This window comes from Humulus lupulus, chromosome 2 (assembly GCF_963169125.1).
Source record: "Humulus lupulus chromosome 2, drHumLupu1.1, whole genome shotgun sequence".
Classification (NCBI taxonomy): domain Eukaryota; kingdom Viridiplantae; phylum Streptophyta; class Magnoliopsida; order Rosales; family Cannabaceae; genus Humulus; species Humulus lupulus.
The window spans coordinates 170,687,048-170,709,138 of NC_084794.1; the positions used below are offsets into that span (position 1 = coordinate 170,687,048).

Sequence of the window (22,091 nt, forward strand, 5' to 3'; positions counted from 1 at the left end):
CGTGTAAACAAGAAATGTTTTTTTTATGGAAATTTGACTTTTGAAACCAAGACATTTTAACCCTAGTTCCTTTATAGTTTCAATAACACGTTTTTAATTAAATGACTTGATTAGCAAGTCTAGCACTTTATGAACACACAGTGTAGCGGTCTTGGCTATCCAGGGCGTTACATTTTTCATTAATTAATTAATAGCCATAAATTAGGAAATTAAAATAAAAAATGAGAAAAGTTCACGATTATTTATATTTATAATTTAATTAAATAGTTGTCATAACTAAATATCTAATAAAATTTGAATTCAAATAAAAAAATGTGAAAAAAGAAGAAAATAGAAAGGGTGCTTTAGAGCAACTTTAGAATGCCACATCATATAAATATATTAGAAAATATTACCGCCTTCGCGTAATTTTTTTTATAGTAATTTAAATATATATTTAAGGTAATTTTATATTTGTTTGATAAATATTATAATTTGAATTTATACATTTTGTAATTCAACTATATATATTTAACGTAATTCTATATTTGTTTATATATACTAATATGATATACATAAACTAACAATTTTAGATATACAATTTGTATATATACACATATATTCATATATATTGAGAGAGAGAGTCAAAGAGAGATTGAATACCTTGAAACTTGAATTATTGATTATTACTCACTTGACTAATTGAGAGTCAAGTCATGAAGCTAAATAAATTCTTAATCAAATTAATATTATGTTTATATGTATAGATATTTTTAATTGTTAAGATATTTTGGTTTTGAATTTGAATTTTTTTACGTTTTAATAGCTCTTTAAATAAATTTTTAATCAAATTAATATCATGTGTATATATATTGATGTGTACATTTATTGATATTTTTATTGTTAATATATTTTGGCTTGGAATTTAAATTTTTTTACCTTTTTTTATAAAAAAAAAAGTTAGATATTTAAATATTAATTAATAGCTATTTACGTTTTTTTATTTATACATATATGCTATTTTTAAACTACATTTTTCAAAACACATATATCTACAATAAAACAATATTTATGTAAAATACATTACTACATTAATTTATAAAATATTTTTTTTGAATGTATTGATTTATATATAGGCGTAGTTAGTAGTTACGTTTATTTTTTGTTTTTTATTATTACTATATTTTTTAAATGTTTAAAATAGACAGAGTAAATTATATATCTTGTAAATATCTTATTTAAATTTAAAAAAATATTTAAGTACATAATTTTTAGAATGTGCATGGTACATTTTTTTTTAAATTACTACATTATTATAATCTATAAAATGAATAAAAAATTGGATTAAAGGAGAAAATAAATAAAGTGATTTGGAACAATTTTAGTTTTTAAACAATTAAAATAGATAGAGTAAATAATAATATTTTGTAAATATCTTATTTAAATTTAAAAATAGATGTAACTACTTACATTTTTTTTTTAAATTACTATATTATTATAATCTATAAAATGAATAAAAAATTAAATCAAAGGAGAAAATAGATAAAGTGTTTTGGAGCAATTTTAACTTTTTAAATGTGTAATATAGATAGAGTTAAAAATAATATCTTGTAAATATCTTATTTAAATTTAAAAAATAGGTAACTACTTACAATATTTTCAATTACTATATTATTATAATCTATAAAATGAATATAAATTAGATTAAATGAGAAAATAGATAGAGTGTTTTAGAGCAATTTTAGAGTATCACATCATCTACTTGAAGCTTTCTTTTATATAATATATATTATTAGAATCTATAAAATGAATATAAAATTAGATTAAATGATAAAATAGATAGAGTGTTTTAGAAAATTTTAGAGTGTCACATTATCTCATTGAAGCTCTCTTTTATATAATATACGAGTAATGTTAGATATACACTCTAATTGCACACATTTTTTACACACTATGATGTATATTCAATTTTAGCCATAGATATTCTTAAGTGGGGACCACATCACTTTTGATTATGTGATTAAGATTAAATACATATCATTGTGTGTAAAAATTGTGTGCAATTTAAGTGTGTTCCAATCATTACTCACAATATATATATATATATATATATAGAGAGAGAGAGAGAGAGAGAGAGAGATTAACGTAATAGAGTATCTATTTTTTTTCCAAACGAACTCTATATCACCACATAATCAAAAGTGATTCGATCCCCACTTAAGAATATCTATGGCTAAAATATTTTATATACCACTTCAAAGATTTTATTTTATTAATATATATTTGTAGTTTTTTTTATTTTATTTTTTGTTAGTTTATTAGGTATTAAATTAAAAAAAATCTTATTTAAATATCTAAAAAAAGTAATGTTTAATGTAGTTTTTATTTTATTTTAATTTTTGTTAGTTTATTAGGTATTTAATTAAAAAAAATATCTTATTTAAATATCTAAAAAATAAAGTTTAAATAATTATTAATAAAAATAAAAAAAATTAAATTAAAAGAAAAAAAATAGAAAAAATAGTTTGGAGTAATTTTAAAATACCACCTCCTCTCCTTGAAGCTTTTATATATATATATATATATATATACATAGAGAGAGAGAGAGATTGAAATTAGAATAAAATAGGTAGGAGAACTTGGTCATATATGAAATACCAAATTATTTAAGCAAAAAAAAAAATGCATATTACAAACTTACTCATATTTAAAATTTATGAATACAAAAGAAAATTTGAGCGGTTGAAACCACGAATCAATATAAAAAAAAAATTATAATTATAAATCATACACAAACTGAGCACATATCGAAGAAACCACGGTGTCATCTGTCCTTATTTCTCTTCGTTCTTGATGAGATCGTAGAGAGCATTACAGTCTTAGAGTATACAATCTACCAAACCAGCTGAATAACATCTCATTTATATATTTCCTTGAATTGTGTAAGAGCCAATTTTCTCATTTTAGAAATCCATCAAAACGAATCGTTTCAACTAATAAAGTTTTGACACATGACATAATCCGAAAGACTTTTTGCTAAACATAGTATTTGAATAAAAACGCGAAGTTTTATTAAACTCGTACAATCCATTTCAGTTCCACACATGGTTCAAAATAGCCAGATCATTGTCTCATTTCTGCACTCAACTTTTCAAAAGCATAACCAATCTACTTGCATATTAGGCCTAATCTGAACCACCAAAGAGTGAGAAAGCATAATTGAAAGTGGTTTACTACCTAAGTGTTGGGCCCAAAATGTTCGGCCCGAAAACACTTGCCTCATTTATCAAATATTCAAAATGGAGCGTTTAGACAAAGGGAGGTTCCGAAGGCAGAAGCTGTAGGTCAGAGGCAATCCGCGCCTCTGACCCCTGAGCGAGACATTTTAAAAGTCGGTATTTTTGGAGGGAAATTTAGTTATTCTCCTTCCTCCTTTTCAGGGTTCACTTGAACCAACTAACTATTTTATTTCATCCTATAAATATGAGATTTTGAGAGGAGAAACGGATGGGACTTTAAACTGACTTAGGCATCGGAGTGTCTTTCTTGCAGGTGATCCCGATGAGTCAAAGGCAGATTTCATCACCGGAGAAGAAGCAAGTTGTCGAACGTCGTTGGGTCTTTACCTCCATATATAGAAAGACAAATTGTTACCCCAACAATTGGCGCTGTCTGTGGGAACGACAAACATATCGGCCTTAGCCACGTTGTCGAACCAAGAAATCAAGATCTGCTACAAACCCAGAAATCATGCCACCAAAAGGCAATGGAGTTTCGGCCCCAGTCGCATAGAGCGTCCCTCCGACGGACATGAGTGACCAGATCGAAAGGATGTGCCGTCTATTGGAGGCGAGCCAACAGCGCTCCGACGAAGCGATCAAGATGTTGACCGAAGCCCAAGCTAGGCTCGAAGCGGAGATTGCTGAGCTGCGCAGGTCCGCTGACACGAGAATCTTGATTCTAGCAGATCTGACATTCTAATCGACCGTGTTAATTCCCCACATCAAAACATGAACCCAGGTAACAGGCAATCCCAAGGCATCCCGCCATCCTTCGGGGCCGACGAGCAACAAGCCCCGACCTCTGACACGCATGGGCGGGCAAAAGCAGAACCCACTGGACCTGCTCAGCCAGCAGTCGAAGTCCGGCCTCAACGCACCACACCTCAAGTCGCACACGACTCTCCCTCTGAAGGTCGCGTTCCCTCGATCCGTTTCTTGGATAGCTGGAAAGAAGACATGATGAGGGAAATGATGCAGAAGTTCTCAGATGGGCGATCCGCCTACGCCACCGAACATTTGGATCACGTATCAAGAACCACTGAGAAATCACCTTTCTCAGAATGGATTCAGAATGAACCAAAGCCTCGGGACTTCGTCATCCCTTCCCTGTCTGCATTCAATGGAAAGGGAGACCCTCTAAACCACCTATTTCAATTTCAACAAAAGATGGCATTAGAAGCTAATAACGAAGCCATACAATGCAAAGTCTTTTCCACGACTTTCTCCGGGCCGGCTCTGTTATGGTTCCGACAATTAAAGCCCGGGTCACTCAACAGTTTTAGTGATCTCCGACGGTTCTTCTTACAGCAGTACAGCGCGAACCTAGAGGCTCTCAGAACAATGGCCGATCTCTATCGAATTGAACAGGGGGAGAATGAACATCCAAAAGCATACTTACAACGTTTCATTGACCTCGTGCATCAAATCCACGACGTCGACCCACTCACCGCAGCAAATCTCTTCGTCAAAAGCTTGCAAGTGGGGTCACTCTTGCATGAGAATCTCACTATGACACCCCCATATGACATGACAGACGTGCAGACCCGAGCCGAGGGCGTCTTCAGGGTATTGGAATTTCGAGAACGCGCACATAAGAAGACTGCACTCATCTCTGCTCCCCCAACAAATAACCCTCCACCATCTGCCAGGGATGACAAGAGGAAACAGAACCAAACAGATCATATGAAGGAAGGAAAAAGGCCAAGACAGGATCGACAGCCATCACGATACCCATCCTTCGAATACACCGTCCCGCAAGAAGTCATTTATGAAGAAAATAAAGACAGGCCTATCTGGTGAGAGCCCTACAAAATTACCACTCCATCTGACAGAAGAGATAAAAGTAGATACTGTCTCTTCCACAAAGATCACAGTCATACAATCGCTGAATGCCACAATTTGAACAATCAGATCCAAGCCCTCATGAGGAGTGGGCGGCTTACCCAATACATCAAAGAGACAGGAAGACCAGGCACCTCGCGGCAGAACCCAGCTTCTGCCCCCGCTCCGCAGGCGACAGACCCCATGCACACAGCCTCTGACAGCACCATGGAGCCTCTTAAACAAGTCCCTATGATCCACGGGACCGTAGAACCCACTGATAATCAAGAGCACGCGACTAAAATCCATAAAAGGATGGAAGAACGAGTGAAGCGATACAAATCATTAGGCCACGTGGTCAATCTCGTCACTTCAGAAGACAGAGGCTACCCAGCCTCTGCTATCACCTTCACTGATGATGACCTGAAGGGCGTCCACCTGCCCCACGATGATCCGCTCGTCATTTCCCTACAAGTTGACCACTACCAGCTGGGTAGAGTTCTGATCGACGGGGGCAGTGGGGTCGACATCCTCTTCTGGGAAGCCTTCCAGAAGATGGGGCTGGAGGAGAATCAGATCCGACCCTCCACCTTGCCCATCTTAGGATTCAATAGCCAAAGATTCTATCCAAAGGGCGTCGTTCGGTTAACTGTGGTAGCTGCAGAACGCGCCCTGCCTATAGACTTCCTCATTGTAGACTCCACCACAAGCTACAACGCCATCATGGGGAGAAGTTGGATCCACCGGATGCAGGGGGTAGTCTCAACTCTACATCAGGTGATGTGGTGTCAATCACTCAACGGACGATATACCATCGACATCAAAGGCTGCCAGAAGCAGGCCAAAAAGTGCTTCCTTACCTTAAAAGAAATAAATAGCTCTGCCCCTGCCTCCCATGACAACCCTCCTGACAAATAGCAATTACAGCAGGACCTACCAGCGTGCCTAAAAGGAATCAATCTAGAAGAAGTCCAAGAAAAACCCCAAGTTACACTAGATACCTTAGAACAGGTAGGTCTAGACGACGCTGACCCTTCTAAAACGGTCCTGGTAAGTACCAAGCTCTCTGAAGATGAGAGGCAGACCCTCGTCCAATTTCTCAAAACCAGAATGAGAACTTTTTCCTGGACTCCCCATGACATGCCCGGAATAGATCCTTCTGTCATGAGTCACAGCCTAAATATCTCCAACAACTTCCCACCCGTCAAACAGAAGCAGAGGAGATTCACTCAAGAGGTGAATCAAGTCATACAAGAGGAGGTCCAACGGCTCCTGAGCACAGGGGCAATCGAAAAATGCTTATACCCCAGTTGGCTTGCCAACCCCGTCGTGGTCCCGAAGAAGAATGGGAAAAAGAGAGTATGCATAGACTACACAAATCTAAACAAAGCGTGTCCCAAGGATAGCTACCCTCTTCCAAAGATCGATCAGATGATAGACGCCACGGCAGGATATGAAAGGATGAGCTTCCTTGACTCCTACTCAGGATACAATCAGATTCCCATGAAATCAGAGGATCAGATTCATACAGCTTTCATAACGGAAGGTGGTTTATATTGCTACAAAGTTATGCCCTTCGGTCTAAAGAATGTAGGCGCGACATACCAGAGGCTGATGCACAAGCTGTTTTCCTCATTACTTGGGAGAAATATGGAAGTTTATATCGATGATATGGTCATCAAGTCCAAACAAAACTCTTCACATGTAAGCGATTTGACTGAATGTTTCGACATCCTTGATGCTTATAAAGTGAAATTAAACCCCTCAAAATGTGTCTTTGGGGTGTCCTCTGGACAGTTCTTGGGATACGTCGTCAGTCAGAGGGGCATCGAGGCAAATCCATCACAGATTGCGTCCCTCTCAGAAGTTAAGGAGCCCCGAACCATCCGTGACATACAAGCTCTGACCGGCAAAATAGTAGCATTAAGTCGATTCATATCACGAATGTCTGACCGTTGCCAACCCTTCTTACAATGCATAAGGAAATCTACTAACACCACCTGGGGACCAGAGCAGAAAAAAGCATTGGAAGAGCTGAAGACTTATTTGAGCTCTCCTCGTATATTGAGCTCCCTCATTGCTGATGAAGATTTATTCTTGTATTTGTCTTTCTCACAATTCGCTGTAAGTTCTGTTCTCTTTCGAGAAGAAGCCAATCGTCAGAGGCCAGTGTTCTACTGCAGCAAGATGCTGCTAGACGCTGAAACCTGATACAGTATGATGGAAAAATTGGCACTCACACTCCTCACGGCCAAAAAGAAGTTACGACAATACTTTGAAAGCCACACCATCATCGTATATACGGACTATCCATTAAAGCAGGTATTGAGTAAGCCCGACTTTTCTGGAAGGTTATCCAAATGGGCCATTGAGCTAGGGACATACGATATTCGGTTTTCGCCACGAAAAGCTAAAAAGAGATAGGTACTCGCTGACTTCCTGGTTGAAATTCAGTAATTCACCCCTGACGCTTTGCCAGAATTGTTAGAATCAGAAGATCAGTGGCTGTGGACGATGCATACTGACAGTGCATCCAATTCCCAAGGGGCTGGTATTGGCATCGTATTAGAAGCTCCCTCGGGCCTCAAAATTGAAGAAGCCATTCGTTTAGAGCAATCCACAACGAATAATGAAGCAGAATATGAGGCACTAATCTATGGTTTGGAACTCGCACGAGAAATGGGAATCCAACGTCTGAATGTCAAAGGCGAATGGCAGCTTATGATAGAGCAAGTGGCTGGAAATTTCGATACCAAAGCACCCCATCTGGCTAGCCTCCTACAGAAGGTAACTGGCTTACGATCACATTTTTCGCCAGTTCGAACTCATACAAGTACCTAGGGAGCAGAATCAGAAGGCTGATGCCCTTGCCAAATTAGCTTCTGCGGGAGGATGCACACGCCAATCCTCCATATCTATAAGCCGATCAAGCAAAGATATGGAAGTCTATTCCACCTCATCAGAATCTGAATGCTGGATAGATCCGATCATAAAGTACTTGACCACCTCCGAGCTCCCACCTAATCCGAAAGATGCAAAGCTTCTGCGCCTTCGGGCACAGCGCTATTCCATGATCCATGGGACGTTGTACCGAAAATCCTTCAACGGCCCATACCTACGGTGTTTGCGCCCATCAGAAGCTAAAAAATTGTTAGAGGAAATACATGAGGGGACATGTGGAAATCACACAGGGGGACGGAGCTTGGCACACAAGGCACTTACAGCAGGGTATTACTGGCCATACATGATGACAGAAGCGCGGGATTATGCCAAAAAATGCGACAAATGCCAACAATTTGCACCCACCATCCATCAACCTGCTCAAACCCTACACTCCATCGTTGCACCTTGGCCTTTTGCAAAATGGGGTATGGATGTAGTAGGTGAACTACCTAAGGTTGCTGGTGGAAAACGGTATGCTCTTGTAGCCACTGACTACTTCACAAAATGGGTTATGGCAGAGGCGTACGTCACGGTCAGCAAAACAGACACTATGTCCTTCATCTGGAAGCATATTATATGTCAGTTTGGAATACCCTGGGAAATAGTCGTCGACAATGGCACTCCGTTCCAAAATGCGAAGGTACAAGAGCTATGCGACACGTACAAGATCAAGCTAAGCTTCGCTTCTGTCACTTACCCACAGGGCAATGGTCAAGCAGAGGCTTCCAACAAAGTCATCTTTGCCAACATTAAGAAGAATTTGGAAGACAAAAAAGGAGCATGGGTAGAAGAATTACCGAAAGTTTTATGGGCTTATAGGACAACAAAAAGATCCTCCACGGGAGAATCTCCCTACGCCATGGTTTATGGAACAGAAGCTGTCATCCCAACAAAAGTCGGTCTGCCTACACTTCGGACAGAGATCGCATCTGACCCAACAACGAACACCATTCAATTACTGCACAACTTGGACCTTCTAGAAGAAACACGTACAATGGCACAATTGCGACTGGAAAATTATCAGAAGGTCGCAGAATGCTACTACAACAAAAGGGTCCACTCACGCACATTTCGAGAAGGAGATTGGGTTCTGCGTAAGGTCACGGGCAATAAAAAGAAGCTAGAGCCTAATTGGGAAGGGTCTTTCCAAATCATTAAAGTACTAGGCAGAGGGTCTTACACTCTAAAGAATGTACGTAGTGGGAAAATCGTACCCCGTACTTGGAATTCAATGTCTTTAAAGCAATATTATTGCTAATAGCTGTACTATGCAATTCAAAAGTAATACAACAACTTTCCATTTTTCACATTCTTTTAAATTTCTCTTATGTACTTAATTCTTTGGCATTATTATCAACCATATTTCACCAAGTCAGACACGTGACAATTAACTTTTTACTCAAAAGGGTTCCTCAATTATATCCTCACCTAACTTTGTAACATTGTTCACGTGTACTAAAAAACCACCTACCACAATGGCTATAAGTAAACAATCATCTAATGTTTGAAGTTGCCAACATCCCCTAGCAATACACCGTATGCCTCTAATCTCCAAACATACACCTACACTTCAATAAACAAACAGCAATGATAAAATATAGCGAGGTTCACACCCCACACGTTGGAACCAGGCTGATTCTCAACAGTTCGTGGAAACAAGGCCACTACACACAGTCTGCGTACAAGATCCTATCGCTCCTGCGTCCATGTCTCACTGGATTTTATACCGCATTCTAATCTGACTTGACTAAGCTCATAGGAAACTACGGCCAGCCATTTTGCAGTCTAATCTGCCCCGACTACACTGATTTGGCCGTCCAACAGAGGTGCACTACAAACCCTACCCTCTTACCAGCATAAGAGGAGCACCTCCTGCTGTCTAATCTGCACTGACTATCACAGCAGAACCATCTGCTGTCATGCTTCGGATTCCTCACCAATGTACACCAACTGGTTTGGCAATCCAAGGCTGGGAGGAACTTTTCCCACAGTCGCACCCATATCCTGCACAATGGGTGCCTCTGACAGGACGCGTGGCAGCCCAAACGACCCCCCACCACACTACACGGTATGGGTGCATTGGAAAGATACCTGCCTCACAACCCTCACCTCTTTGCATCTGCTTCGATGCCCTGCTCTACGCTTTGTCCTTCGCATTCGGTCTGGATCACATCAACCCCTCTACCCTAATGGGAAAGTTTCCATCCCCGGGGGTCGGACCAATCCCGAGCAAGATCACTACAACAAATCCACATGCGTAAGAAGGTCCGCCACCCAGCAATAATGGCAACATCGCAGGAGTAAGACACACTTATCACAGCAACTTAAATTAGCAGATGCTAAGTACGGGCACACACATTTACTCAATTCCTCTCTCAATATTTGTACAGTAACTTAAATTGACAGATGCTAAGCATGGAATCAAAAGGCGATGTATACTCAAAAATAGCAATAAATCAGAAGTTGTTGTTTATAAGTTATATTACATTAACGGCAATATTCACTCCTGATTTTATAATTGATCTATTTTCTTGCCCATAATTAATCCCACTCAACACGACGCATGTACTCTGCCATCGCGTGCTTTGAGATAGCTAATCCCTCTGAAGCGTGAGCTTGCAAAAGGCTAACACTTCGATTGCGTGATTAGGTTTGTGTGAAGTCATGAAAGTGACTCAAAAAGAATCGAAATTTAGAAGATTGGATCTTTCCGTCAAGAACTGCTTGCTGTTCAGGTTTAGGAAGAAGAATGTATGTCTCTATTTCATTTGAGTTAGCCGATATTGCAAGCAACCTCTACCGGGAAAGCATTCGATCCCGCCGAAGATCGACTCTCTAGCTTCGGATAGCCTAACCCATAGCGTTCACACGATATATAGTACGGGATGCCACTTCTGATAAGCTCTTCCATAGCCCACATTGAGTAAAGCCACTGTGGGTTGTCAAACATTCTCCTCAAAAAGGGAACCTTCGTCCACTCACGGTGCTCACCTGCAACGACAATGTTGTCAGCTCCAACCCATCACCAAAACACAAAGATGGATCAATCACACAACACTTAACTGGGCATCCTCTCCCACCATCTGTATAATCTTTCGTTGTATTTCGCACGCAAAGGCCTAAAGGGTCTATGAAGCTTCTGATCCGAGTACACCATACGACATACACCTGTCATCACGCCTTCGATTAAGCCCTAAACAACAACAAACCCATACAGTACACACACCAAGACAACCAACAGGAAACAAAGTTCTACTTGTATTGATAATGTGCTCTATTACAATCAACTACAAACTGGTGGCCTGAAGAGCCCACAGAATGTATATACAGAAGTTAATGACAAAAGTTAACAAAACAATAGTGTGTCGTTCATTCTACGGCACCTCTTTCACCCTCTGACTTGCCCTCTGCTACAAACGCGGAACCTGATGCTTTCTGATCAGAAGCCACGTTGGCAGCAATATCTTCAACGGCTTCCCCGTTGGCATTATACATCGATCCCAGTGCATCGCCCCTCAGCTTCAGCTTCTCCAGATGACACGGCGGATAAGAAATCTGCAAATCCCCAAGCTCATTCAAATACTTGTCGACGTCATACTCTCCTATATTTACATCAACGCTCTTGCAATACATCTCCAGTTTTGCCCATTTCTCCTCTGGGGTCTGCTTCTTATTACGCAATGCCAGATCCAGGTACTTCGCAGTATCTACCTCAGCCACCCTCACAAGCTTGCATTCGGTGATCTCCTGATCTCGAATACTCTGCCTAGTGGCTTCAAGCGCTGCCTCTGCTGCCCTCTGCTAAAAGCAAAAACATTACGGAATCAACACACGTGTCTCATGTGCCAATTTATTTTCTAAAGTATCAGTAACAAAAAAAGAGTCGCATACCTCTGCCATCTCATCCAACTGCTTCTTGGCTTCGGTTACCGCCTCTTCTGCTTCCTTCAACTTCTTCCCCAAAAGAAGTTCAGCTTCCAGCTTCTGCTTCTTGGCATCCGCCGCGCTGGCCTCAAGACTGTTTGCCCTTTGCTCTAGCTCTGTCTTCTCTTTCTCCAAGATCTCCTTATTAGTTTTCAACGACACAATATCTTCTTCAAGGTCGCTCATCATACTGCTAAGCTTCTTCATGCGAGCTTCATGCTGAACGCAGAAATGACTTTTCTCCATCCACTTATTGGTCATATCAACCAAGTCAGCCTTCAGTTTGTCTCACTCCACTTCGAGTCCGACAGTATCCACCAGCTTCTCCTCTGTGGCAGTCACCCTCTTATTTGCTTTTGCCAGTTCTGTTTCTAACCTCTTGATGGCTTCCACGAGCACGTCCCGATTTGCCTCAGCCATCCTTCTCCCCGCCCGCTCTTCCTCTAATTTTGCCATCTGCTCCGCCAGTTTGGAACCATTCTGCATAGCCGCCGCATATTCACGCCTTGCAGCTGAAGCACATACATAGCTCTGAAACAAATCAATTATTCCCATCACACCAAATATTACACACATATCACGAAATGCAAAAATAGCCTAATTTTTTAATCAACTTACCATCCAGATATGGTCTGATACTTGCTGCAACAAATCACCTTAACCACTTAAAGATCCAATTGCTTCCGTAGGTAGATGGGGTCTGCTTATGAGCAACATTTCCTCCATAACTTCATTAGATGTAGAGGGGCCATATTCCGACATTACTTCTATTCTATCACTTGCTTCTCCCCCTGCAGATGCAGCCACAGAAGCAACGGGGGCAACTGGCTTCCCACCTTCTGCTAACGTCGACACCATAATACTATCAGACGCCAACGCAACCGTCCCCGCGCCAAAAGAACACATCTCCGAAGGGCGTACACATATGCTATCATCTTCACCCAAATCACTGGGGAAGTACATTGGCGTATGCACAGTAGAAGATGTTAGCTGCTCCCAGAAAGCGCTAGGAGATTCAAAAGTGTTAGTACCCTTCGGGGACACAGCAATAACATCTCCTGGATGAGACTCAGGAGTGGTAGGCGGTAATAAGGAAACATCAGCACTGAGAATGTCAACACCTGTCGCCTTGACAGCCCCTGATTCCTGGCACCCAGGGATAGTTTTAAACTCAACGGCCTTACTTGCTTCAACTGGCAGAGGAGTGGTATCCGCAGCCTCAAAACAATCTCCGAAGGCATCCTCCAAAAGCTTGTTTTTACGAGAGGCAGAGGAAGGGCGTCTCTCCTCTGAGCCACGTTTATGGCCAACACCAGACCCTTCAGCTAAATCAGAAGCAGAGGTCAATGCCTCTGACAGCTTCGCACAGACAGCAGGCGACTTCACCTCCAACGGTAAGCCATCCTGCACTCCATCTCCAGTCGCCACTCCTGATAATTTGGAAGGAGAAGAGGAAGCGCCCTCTACATGAGCCACCCCTTCTGAGCCTGCTGCCAAGGAAGACCCAATTGCAGGAGAAACAGAAGACGCCCCAGGTAAATGCCCAACAGGGGCAAATCCCCGCGGCTTCTTGCACAACGAGAGGGCCTGACCTGTTGGTAATTTACCTAGGGAAAGCTTGGGGATTGCGAAAGCAAATCCTTGAGTAGTGGAGGTAGAACCTTTCGGGATCCGAAGCTTCGAAGAAATGCACTTCCCGTCGTCCGAATCTTCGGAAGAGGACTCCTCACGCTCCTTTCTTTTTCCCAAGGCGTCTGTAGGCAAAGGCACTTGCTGAAGAGGCTTAATTTGCAGAACGTCAGAAGGCGTGGACGACCGCCCTTGGATGGGAGAAGACCTGTGCGATAAGCTGAACTTGTCAGGGGAAGACTCTGCGGCCAGGCCAGAACCCTCCTTCTTTTTACCCTCTGGGACCCCTTGACGCTTGGCACACGCAGCGAAGGTTTCAGAACACGCCCTTTCGAACTCGGCCTTCGTCAGTGATAGAGTTGAAGGAGTAGGAGGAGATTTTTTCAGGAAAGCTCCCAGCTGCTTCGCGCATGCTGCGGTAATCTTGCCTAGGGTCATGTCACCCTTCTGCGATCTAACCCGCACAACTCCAGGGTCGACTCGATCCACGAAGCAATGCCGAGTCATAATCTGCATACAGTAGGAGTTCAGTACACCCTTGATGCTAATGGCATTCTCCTTAGATTCGTGAAGGAGCCCCTTTTCTGTTAGCTTGCTCTGTCGCTCAGAACTCATGCTGACCTGAGGCCAAGAAAAATCTGATACGAAAAACCGAAGCAACAGTACAGAAAGTTAAACTACTCGACAATCATCCAGATATGATTAATTCACATTAAAATTAATGGGAAACAGAACAAAAAACATGACTCACCTTTTATAAACACCCTGGCCAGAGGAAAAATTTCCTGAGGCATGAACTCAGGGTACCACGCTCCTCCAACAGCGAAGAAATATTTATCCCAATTTCGATGGGAGCTATTGAAGTCGGTGAAGATTGTCTGATCCTTTTTGGGAGAGAGGTAGAAAGTTTTCCAAGGCTTTCCCTCTATCACCTTGTTCGTAGACTTGGTGAAGCACGCATAAATGTCGTCCGATTGAATATTGACATTCCTAAGGCTCCCTATCATCTGAGCCCCGACTATAGACTGAATGACATTTGGGAGAAATTGCGAAATGTGAGCCTTGGAGTTTGAAATTATCTGAACAAGCAGAGCCGGGAGAGGGAAGCGGAGCCATTCGATGTGTCTCAAGCTCATGACTATCTCAGTAGGCTTCACTACGTCCTTAAATCGCCATTCTTGAAGCTCAGCCTTCGAGAGCATCCTCACCGTGACATTGTCTGGAATGTCGAACGATTTACGCATGCGTTCGAATGCGTTTTTGTATCCATCACGATCCATAGGGTCAGGGGACGAACGAGAAGACATTATCACACCGAATGAAGATGATTGTCGAAGGTTTGAGCTGAAGAAAATCTCTAGGGTTTCTTCGAAGCTTCTCTCTAAAAGATTGAACAAAGTTTGGGAATCTGAATGAGAATTATTTTGAAACAAAAACTATTTAAATGAGAGGTGAAATTTTGAGCCAAACGTTTTACTCGATATTGTGTACGCATTAAGTATAACTTGTCAGGTAATCAAATAATCATGTACCTACGGATTGCCTCGATTTACGGAGAATGACGGATTTAGGTGAACCTTTTGGTGTTGAAGAGTCGGCCCAAGATTCTAACAGATTAACACACCCCACCTGTCCGAAGCTTGGGCCAGGGGGCATCTGTTGGGCCCAAAATGTTCGGCCCGAAAACACTTGCCTCATTTATCAAATATTCAAAACGGAGCGTTTAGACAAAGGGAGGTTTCGAAGGCAGAAGCTGTAGGTCAGAGGCAATCCGCGCCTCTGACCCCTGAGCGAGACATTTTAAAAGTCGGTATTTTTGGAGGGAAATTTAGTTATTCTCCTTCCTCCTTTTCAGGGTTCACTTGCTGTTTTATTTCATCCTATAAATATGAGATTTTGAGAGGAGAAACGGATGGGACTTTAAACTGACTTAGGCATCGGAGTGTCTTTCTTGCAGGTGATCCCGACGAGTCAGAGGCAGATTTCATCACCGGAGAAGAAGCAAGTTGTCGAACGTCGTTGGGTCTTTACCTCCATATATAGAAAGACAAATTGTTGCCCCAACACTAAGTATTGAGTTTATTGAAGTAGCAAGACAATATTTAAAGAAATCATACAGAACATGTAAAAGAATCACACCAAACAATTTTTACAAGGTTCACCACTACACACAGTAATGGCTAATCCTTGAGACCTAATCCAGAAAGAAATCCACTAAAATAGAAAATGCAGGTTCTATACAGTATTTCTGATTTTACATCAATAACAGAAAATCTTCTATACTTGTCTCTCTTGCAAAATTCCTTAGCTTGATCTATTTGAATATTTACACTTGAACTTTTGCAGATCTAACTTTCTTCCAATATTTCACCTGAAGAACATTACTGCCTGCCATGGATGAACATCCTTCCAAGAATGGAGTTCTTCAACCTGTAAAAGAAAAAACAATAAGGAAAGAACCCACACACACCAAAACCTAGCAGAGCAAAAGTTATCAAGCATCCAGATCTGAGTTCTGACAAACTCAAATAACCAGACACCCTAAAAACTGAAAATCGTTAGACAACAAATTAGCAGAGCACACCAAAAACTCGAAACCTAAAATCCCAGTCAATTAATCATAACAGACACTATAAACCAAGTCACGTAAGCAACAGAAAGATATTATGATAATACCTAATTTTCAGATGCAACTGGCAAAATAACAGATGAACCGAGATAATGTCAAATTACAAAATATAGATGCAACTGAAAAAGTAACAGATGAATCATAAAATTGCCAAAATACAAAATACACAAAGTATGACACTTACAGTAATGATCATGTGGACTAACAAGATAAGTAGTATTCTAACTATTATTTCCTAAAAATTACCTATAAATAGCCAAAGGATCACTTGTAAAACGAATTCTTGGATTGTTTCAAGTACAATTACTTGTTTGTTGGTATATCAATTTAATAATCTTCACTGACTTAATATCGGAGTAATCATTGAAAGTTTTCAATCAACATAAACATATTTAACAATATTCAATCCTAAGTTCATTCACAGAAGCAAAAATCATGCATACTAACTACTTTCTATATCAGCACATAACAACTTGAAAGTAATTAACCGACAAAATTTTCAGATCTAACAAATTGTAACCTTTTTTGGAAAAAAAAGTTTATAAAAGAACTAAATGCAAGCTACCATATTGAGGTAGTTCCCCTAGCCTAATGGGACCATTACAACGATTCTCTCTAACTAGCAATCGTGTGTGCTTGAACATTACACTTTCTATGACTATAACAAATTCTAGAGTCCTCAAACAAATTGACATAATTTAATGTTAGAATGTTTATTTATATGGTATATAAAATAAATTTGTTACAAATAATTGATTTAATATATCAAAGTCAATATTTTATTTATTGACAAATATTCTAATTAATGGTTAACATTATTGTTACCCAATTTTGTTTGTTACCCGATTTCGTATATCTCAACTGATTAAGAGAATATCTCAATTTGTGGCCGAGACTCTGATGGAATGTCTCACTCTATAAATATAGAGTACCAGTCCCCAAGCTTGCTACTCATTATTCTATCTCTTAGTAACTCCATCTATCAGAGTTAGTGGGAGCTTGGAAGTCCGTGTACTCGTTCTAATTTCTCTTCTTTTCTTTTGTAGATCTAGAGTTGTAGATCGAGATTATCAATAGCAATGACTGGAGGTACATATATTCAATCCCCTCTTCATATATGTTCAATCTATATATCAATTCCTCTTACATGTATAGAATTGTTCATATGCCTATATTTCATTTAATCTAACATTTGGTATCAAGAGCCAGGTTTACCTCTGCGTTGGTATTTTTGTATGCATATATACATATATATTTTTATGATTTATACATATGCCTATGTCTTTACATATACATATATATATATACATTCGTTATAGTTTTATATATTGATGATGGGTTAGGGAAGAACTATTTTTTTTCAATCAATATAACATTATAGACCATCTTTGGTTGAAACTAATTTTATACAGCCATTACAGTCAATGGTTTTTTTTTTTTGAAACATAGTTCATGACCGAATGCCTTAATAATTTGAATTTATGATTCAAAACCATTTTTCAATCTAAATACCATTAGGAACTCTTAAGTTTATATTTTCTAATGTTTTGATGTATCAAAAACAAGTTTTGAAACCCAAAACAAGCTTTGAAACCTTAAGAACCGGTTATGGCCGAAAGTTTTATTTGATATTAAAGTTTGATTTTTAGTTGTTGTTTAATCAATCTAAAGTCATGGATCTCTTTATCTACTCATTTAAGTGTGTTATGGGCTTTGAAATCTTGAAAATCGATGTCAAAATGGGGTTTTCCAGTCGGGTTTGGAAATCAGTTCAGAAAAACAGGTCAAAACGACCCAGGTGGCTGAAGAGGACGACACAAAACAACGTGTCATTTTCCACTAAATAGCTAACAACAACTTGACGTTGTCACAAGCTGTACCACACAATATCAGGAAAACGACATGTCGTTTTCCTGATGCAGAATTTAAAAAAATCGAAGAAAAATTTATAAAAAATTCTGAAAATTACTTTTTTAATTTATTTGTGGAATTTCATTATTTCTTGATTTTAATGCTTATTTAGACAATAAATTTCATTTTTGTAATTTTTTGTCAATTTAATTAAAACATATAATTTTGGTAATTTATATGTTATTTGGAAATTAATTAAAATGTGCAAATATTTGATTTTGGTGTATTTATTGTCTGATATATTTCCATTATTCATGCAATAATAAGTAATTGTGCTATTTTAAGAATGTAATTACATTTTTATTTTACAATTAAGTTTGTGCAATTATTCTATTAATTCACCAAATCAATAAATGATTTTATTATCTTATTTAGCATGAATTTTTCTGCCAAGTGTATATATGGAATTATTGTATTTATTTTCCTACATATGAATAATTATGCTAATTTGTATGATTATTTTGTTATTATTCATGCAAAATTTATTTTTAGTATAATTATATGTATGACTTTATGATTTTAAATACGTTGTATATTCCATTATTGTTTAAGATATATTTAGATTATATTCAAACATTAAGATAGGTTGAATAATATTTAGCACATTGATATTCATAAAATATTCACATTTATATTCATAAAATATTTAGGATGAATAAAATTATGAATAATACATAAACAATTTTGTGGTTGACATAAGAAAGCATGAAACTGAGACAAATGCTCAATCTTGAACGGTTTTTAATGATCTTCGGACGACCACACTAGGAGCACTAATCTCTGTGATTGCCTATTATGTTATAACAAAATTGTTCTTAGGTTTTCTTAGAGCCTAAAACATAATGTCTAGTGAACCATATAATTTTAAATAATTAGGGAGTAGCCACAGCATCTTTAATTATATAAAATTATATATTAATTTGAAAGGATCACATAATGGACATAAATTGTGATTGATTATATAGATATAATAATTTTACCCCACAGAGATTTTATTATATTTATATAATTAATTGGGTTAATATATTAAATTAGTTTTCTTAATTTACCCACATGAGTTATGATAATTAATTTAATAGTTTTATCATAAAGTTTATTTAGATAGAAATATCAAACTTTCATTTATCCCAAATAATTTGTTTGAATAATCTATCATCTTATACATCCAATTTTATTAAATTAAAAATTTAGCCCACAACCAATTTTTGTTTAATAAAATTTCATCCTTCAGCATGTTATACATTGGTAAAACATAACTTCATTAGGCCTTAATCTTTAAAAATCTAGGTTTGTAATCCTATTCATGCAACTTCTTCATCTTCCTCTAGTTTCGCTGAAATCCTTACCGAAATTCCTGAGCTTAGGGGTGACAATTTCAAAATCTTGAAGGAACGAGTTATTCTTCATTTAGGTTGCGCCGACATGGACTACGCAATAAGGAAGGACGAACCTGCTGCAATCACTGCGACTAGTACTGCTGCTGAGATCGCACTATATGAAAAATGGGAGCGATCCAATAACCTCAGCATCATATCTTCATTATGTCCAAGATCCCTATGGAAATGCGTGGATTGGTGGAGCAACCTGAGAAAGTTAAAGACTTGATCAAACTGATCAATGAGTAGTACGACACTTCAGACAAACTACTTTACAACAACCTCATCCACTAGTTCTCATCCTCAAAACTCACTGGTGTCAAAGGAATTAGAGAACATATCTCAAAGATGAGGGACATTTTTGCACAACTGAAGAAGCTTGATGTAGTTATTCCTTAAACCTTCCTAGTTCACTACATCCTTAACAATCTTCCACCTCAATATGGGCCTTTCAAAATTTTGTACAACACACATAAGGACAAATTGAGTATCAATGAACTGATAACCATGTGTGCTCAAGAAGAAGCAAGGCTCCTACAGGAACAAGGTGAAAGTGCTCACATGGCCACCCAAGGAAAGAAACACAAAACATCCAAGAAGGACAAGGGAAAAAATAAAGTGCCTCCCCAAGGCGAAATAAAGAAGGATTCCATCAAGTGTTTTTTCTATAAAAAGAAGGGACATGCGAAAAAAGAATGCGCCAAGTTCAAGTAATGGATGGACGACAAAGGCAATCCAATTTAATTCGTATGTTATGAATCTAATATGGCTAATGTTAATATTAACACATGGTAGATTGATTCTGGATCAACAATTCACATTTCAAATTCCTTGCAGAGTTTACAAGACCTAAGGAAGCCATTGGGAAGTGAGCAAAGCATCTTATCCGGAAACAAGATGGGCTCACATGTGGAGGCTATTGGAACATGCCATTTAGTTTTAAGTAGCAGTTTTATTTTAAAATTAGACAAGACCTTTCATGTACCAAGTTTCTCTAGAAACTTGATTTCAGTTTCAAGACTAATATCTTTTGGTTTTTCGTTTACATTTTTAGACAAATATTTTAATTTATATAATAAATCTGAATGTGTTGGAAATGGTATTTTTTCTGATGGTCTTTACTACCTTAATTTACAAAACAATACTGCTTATAATAATGTGCATGTTCACGCTGGCAATAAAAGAAGTGTTATGAATGAGAATTCCTCTACATTATGGCACCGAAGATTGGGACATATCTCCATTGACAAAATTAGAAGGTTGGTGAAAGATAGGGTACTCAATACCTTAGATTTTACTGAATTTTGATACTTTTGTTGATTGCATTAAGGGAAGGCATACCTCCAAGTCTAAGAAAAGTGGTCTCCATAGGAGTTCCGACCTATTAGAAATCACACATATTGATATATGTAGTCCAGACATGGACTCATATGGTCAGAAATACTTCATCTCTTTTATAGATGATTACTCACGGTACATGTATGTCTACTTACTTCATAATAAAAACGAAGCGATAGATGTCTTTAAGATATTTAATGCTGATGTAGAGAAACAATGCAACAAGCAAATTAAGATAGTGAGATCAGATAGGGGTGGAGAATATTATGGTAGATACACTGAAGATGGACAAACACCTGGCCCTTTTGCAAAGTTTCTTCAAGAAAATGGGATTGTTGCCCAATATACCATGCCTGGTACACCCGAGCAAAATGGTGTTGCAGAAAGGAGAAACGAAACATTTATGGACATGGTGCGGAGTATGCTGAGCAACAACCCTAAAATTCCTAAATCCTTATGGACTGAAGCTCTAAAGACATCCGTGTACATATTAAACCGAGTTCCAACCAAGGTAGTCTCAAAAACTCCTTTTGAATTATGGAAAGGTTGGAAACCGAGTTTGCAGCATGTACGCATTTGGGGATGCCCATCTGAAGTTAGGGTATATAATCCACAAGAAAAGAAATTGGACCCAAGGACCATAAGTGGATTACTTTATTGGATACGCTGAAAGGTCTAAAGGTTACAAGATTTATTGTCCATCTCATAGCACTAGGATTGTGGAATCAAGGAATGTAAAATTTCTTGAAAATGCCTTGATTAGTGGGAGTGATCAATCCAAGGACTTAGGTTCTGAGAAAGATCCTTCAAAACCCTCCACCTCAAGAGCAAGATTGATTGTGGTTGATAACACCCCTGAAGTCGAAATGGAAGTTGAACCACCACAACCAATTGTTGAAGATCCACAAGTCAATGATGAAGTTGAAATGGATCAAGTTGTTCAAGAGTTGCCTATAATTGTTGAACAACAAGCTGAACCGCCCACTCCCCAAGAGCCTGCTGGTGTAGCCTTAAGAAGATCCATTAGGACAACAAAATCGGCGATACCTAGTGACTACGTTGTGTATTTGCAAGAATCTGACTACAATATTGGAGCCAAAAATGATCCAGAAACGTTTTCACAAGCTATGAATAGCAAAGAATCGAAGTTGTGGTACAATGCCATGAATGAAGAAATGAATTCAATGAAGAGCAACAGATTCTGGGATCTTGTTGAGTTGCCTAATGGGGTGAGGGCTATTGGGTGTAAATGGGTCTTCA

At 38.6% G+C, this 22,091-nt stretch overlaps 1 protein-coding gene across 1 annotated transcript; it reads left to right on the forward strand.

Moving 5' to 3' along the window:
• The first annotated feature begins 5,396 nt into the window (after window positions 1-5,396).
• On the forward strand, window positions 5,397-5,999 carry LOC133814927 (uncharacterized). The gene has a single exon (XM_062247830.1). The coding sequence runs from the start codon at window positions 5,397-5,399 to the stop codon at window positions 5,997-5,999; it is 603 nt and encodes a 200-aa protein (XP_062103814.1).
• Window positions 6,000-22,091: the final 16,092 nt, after the last annotated feature.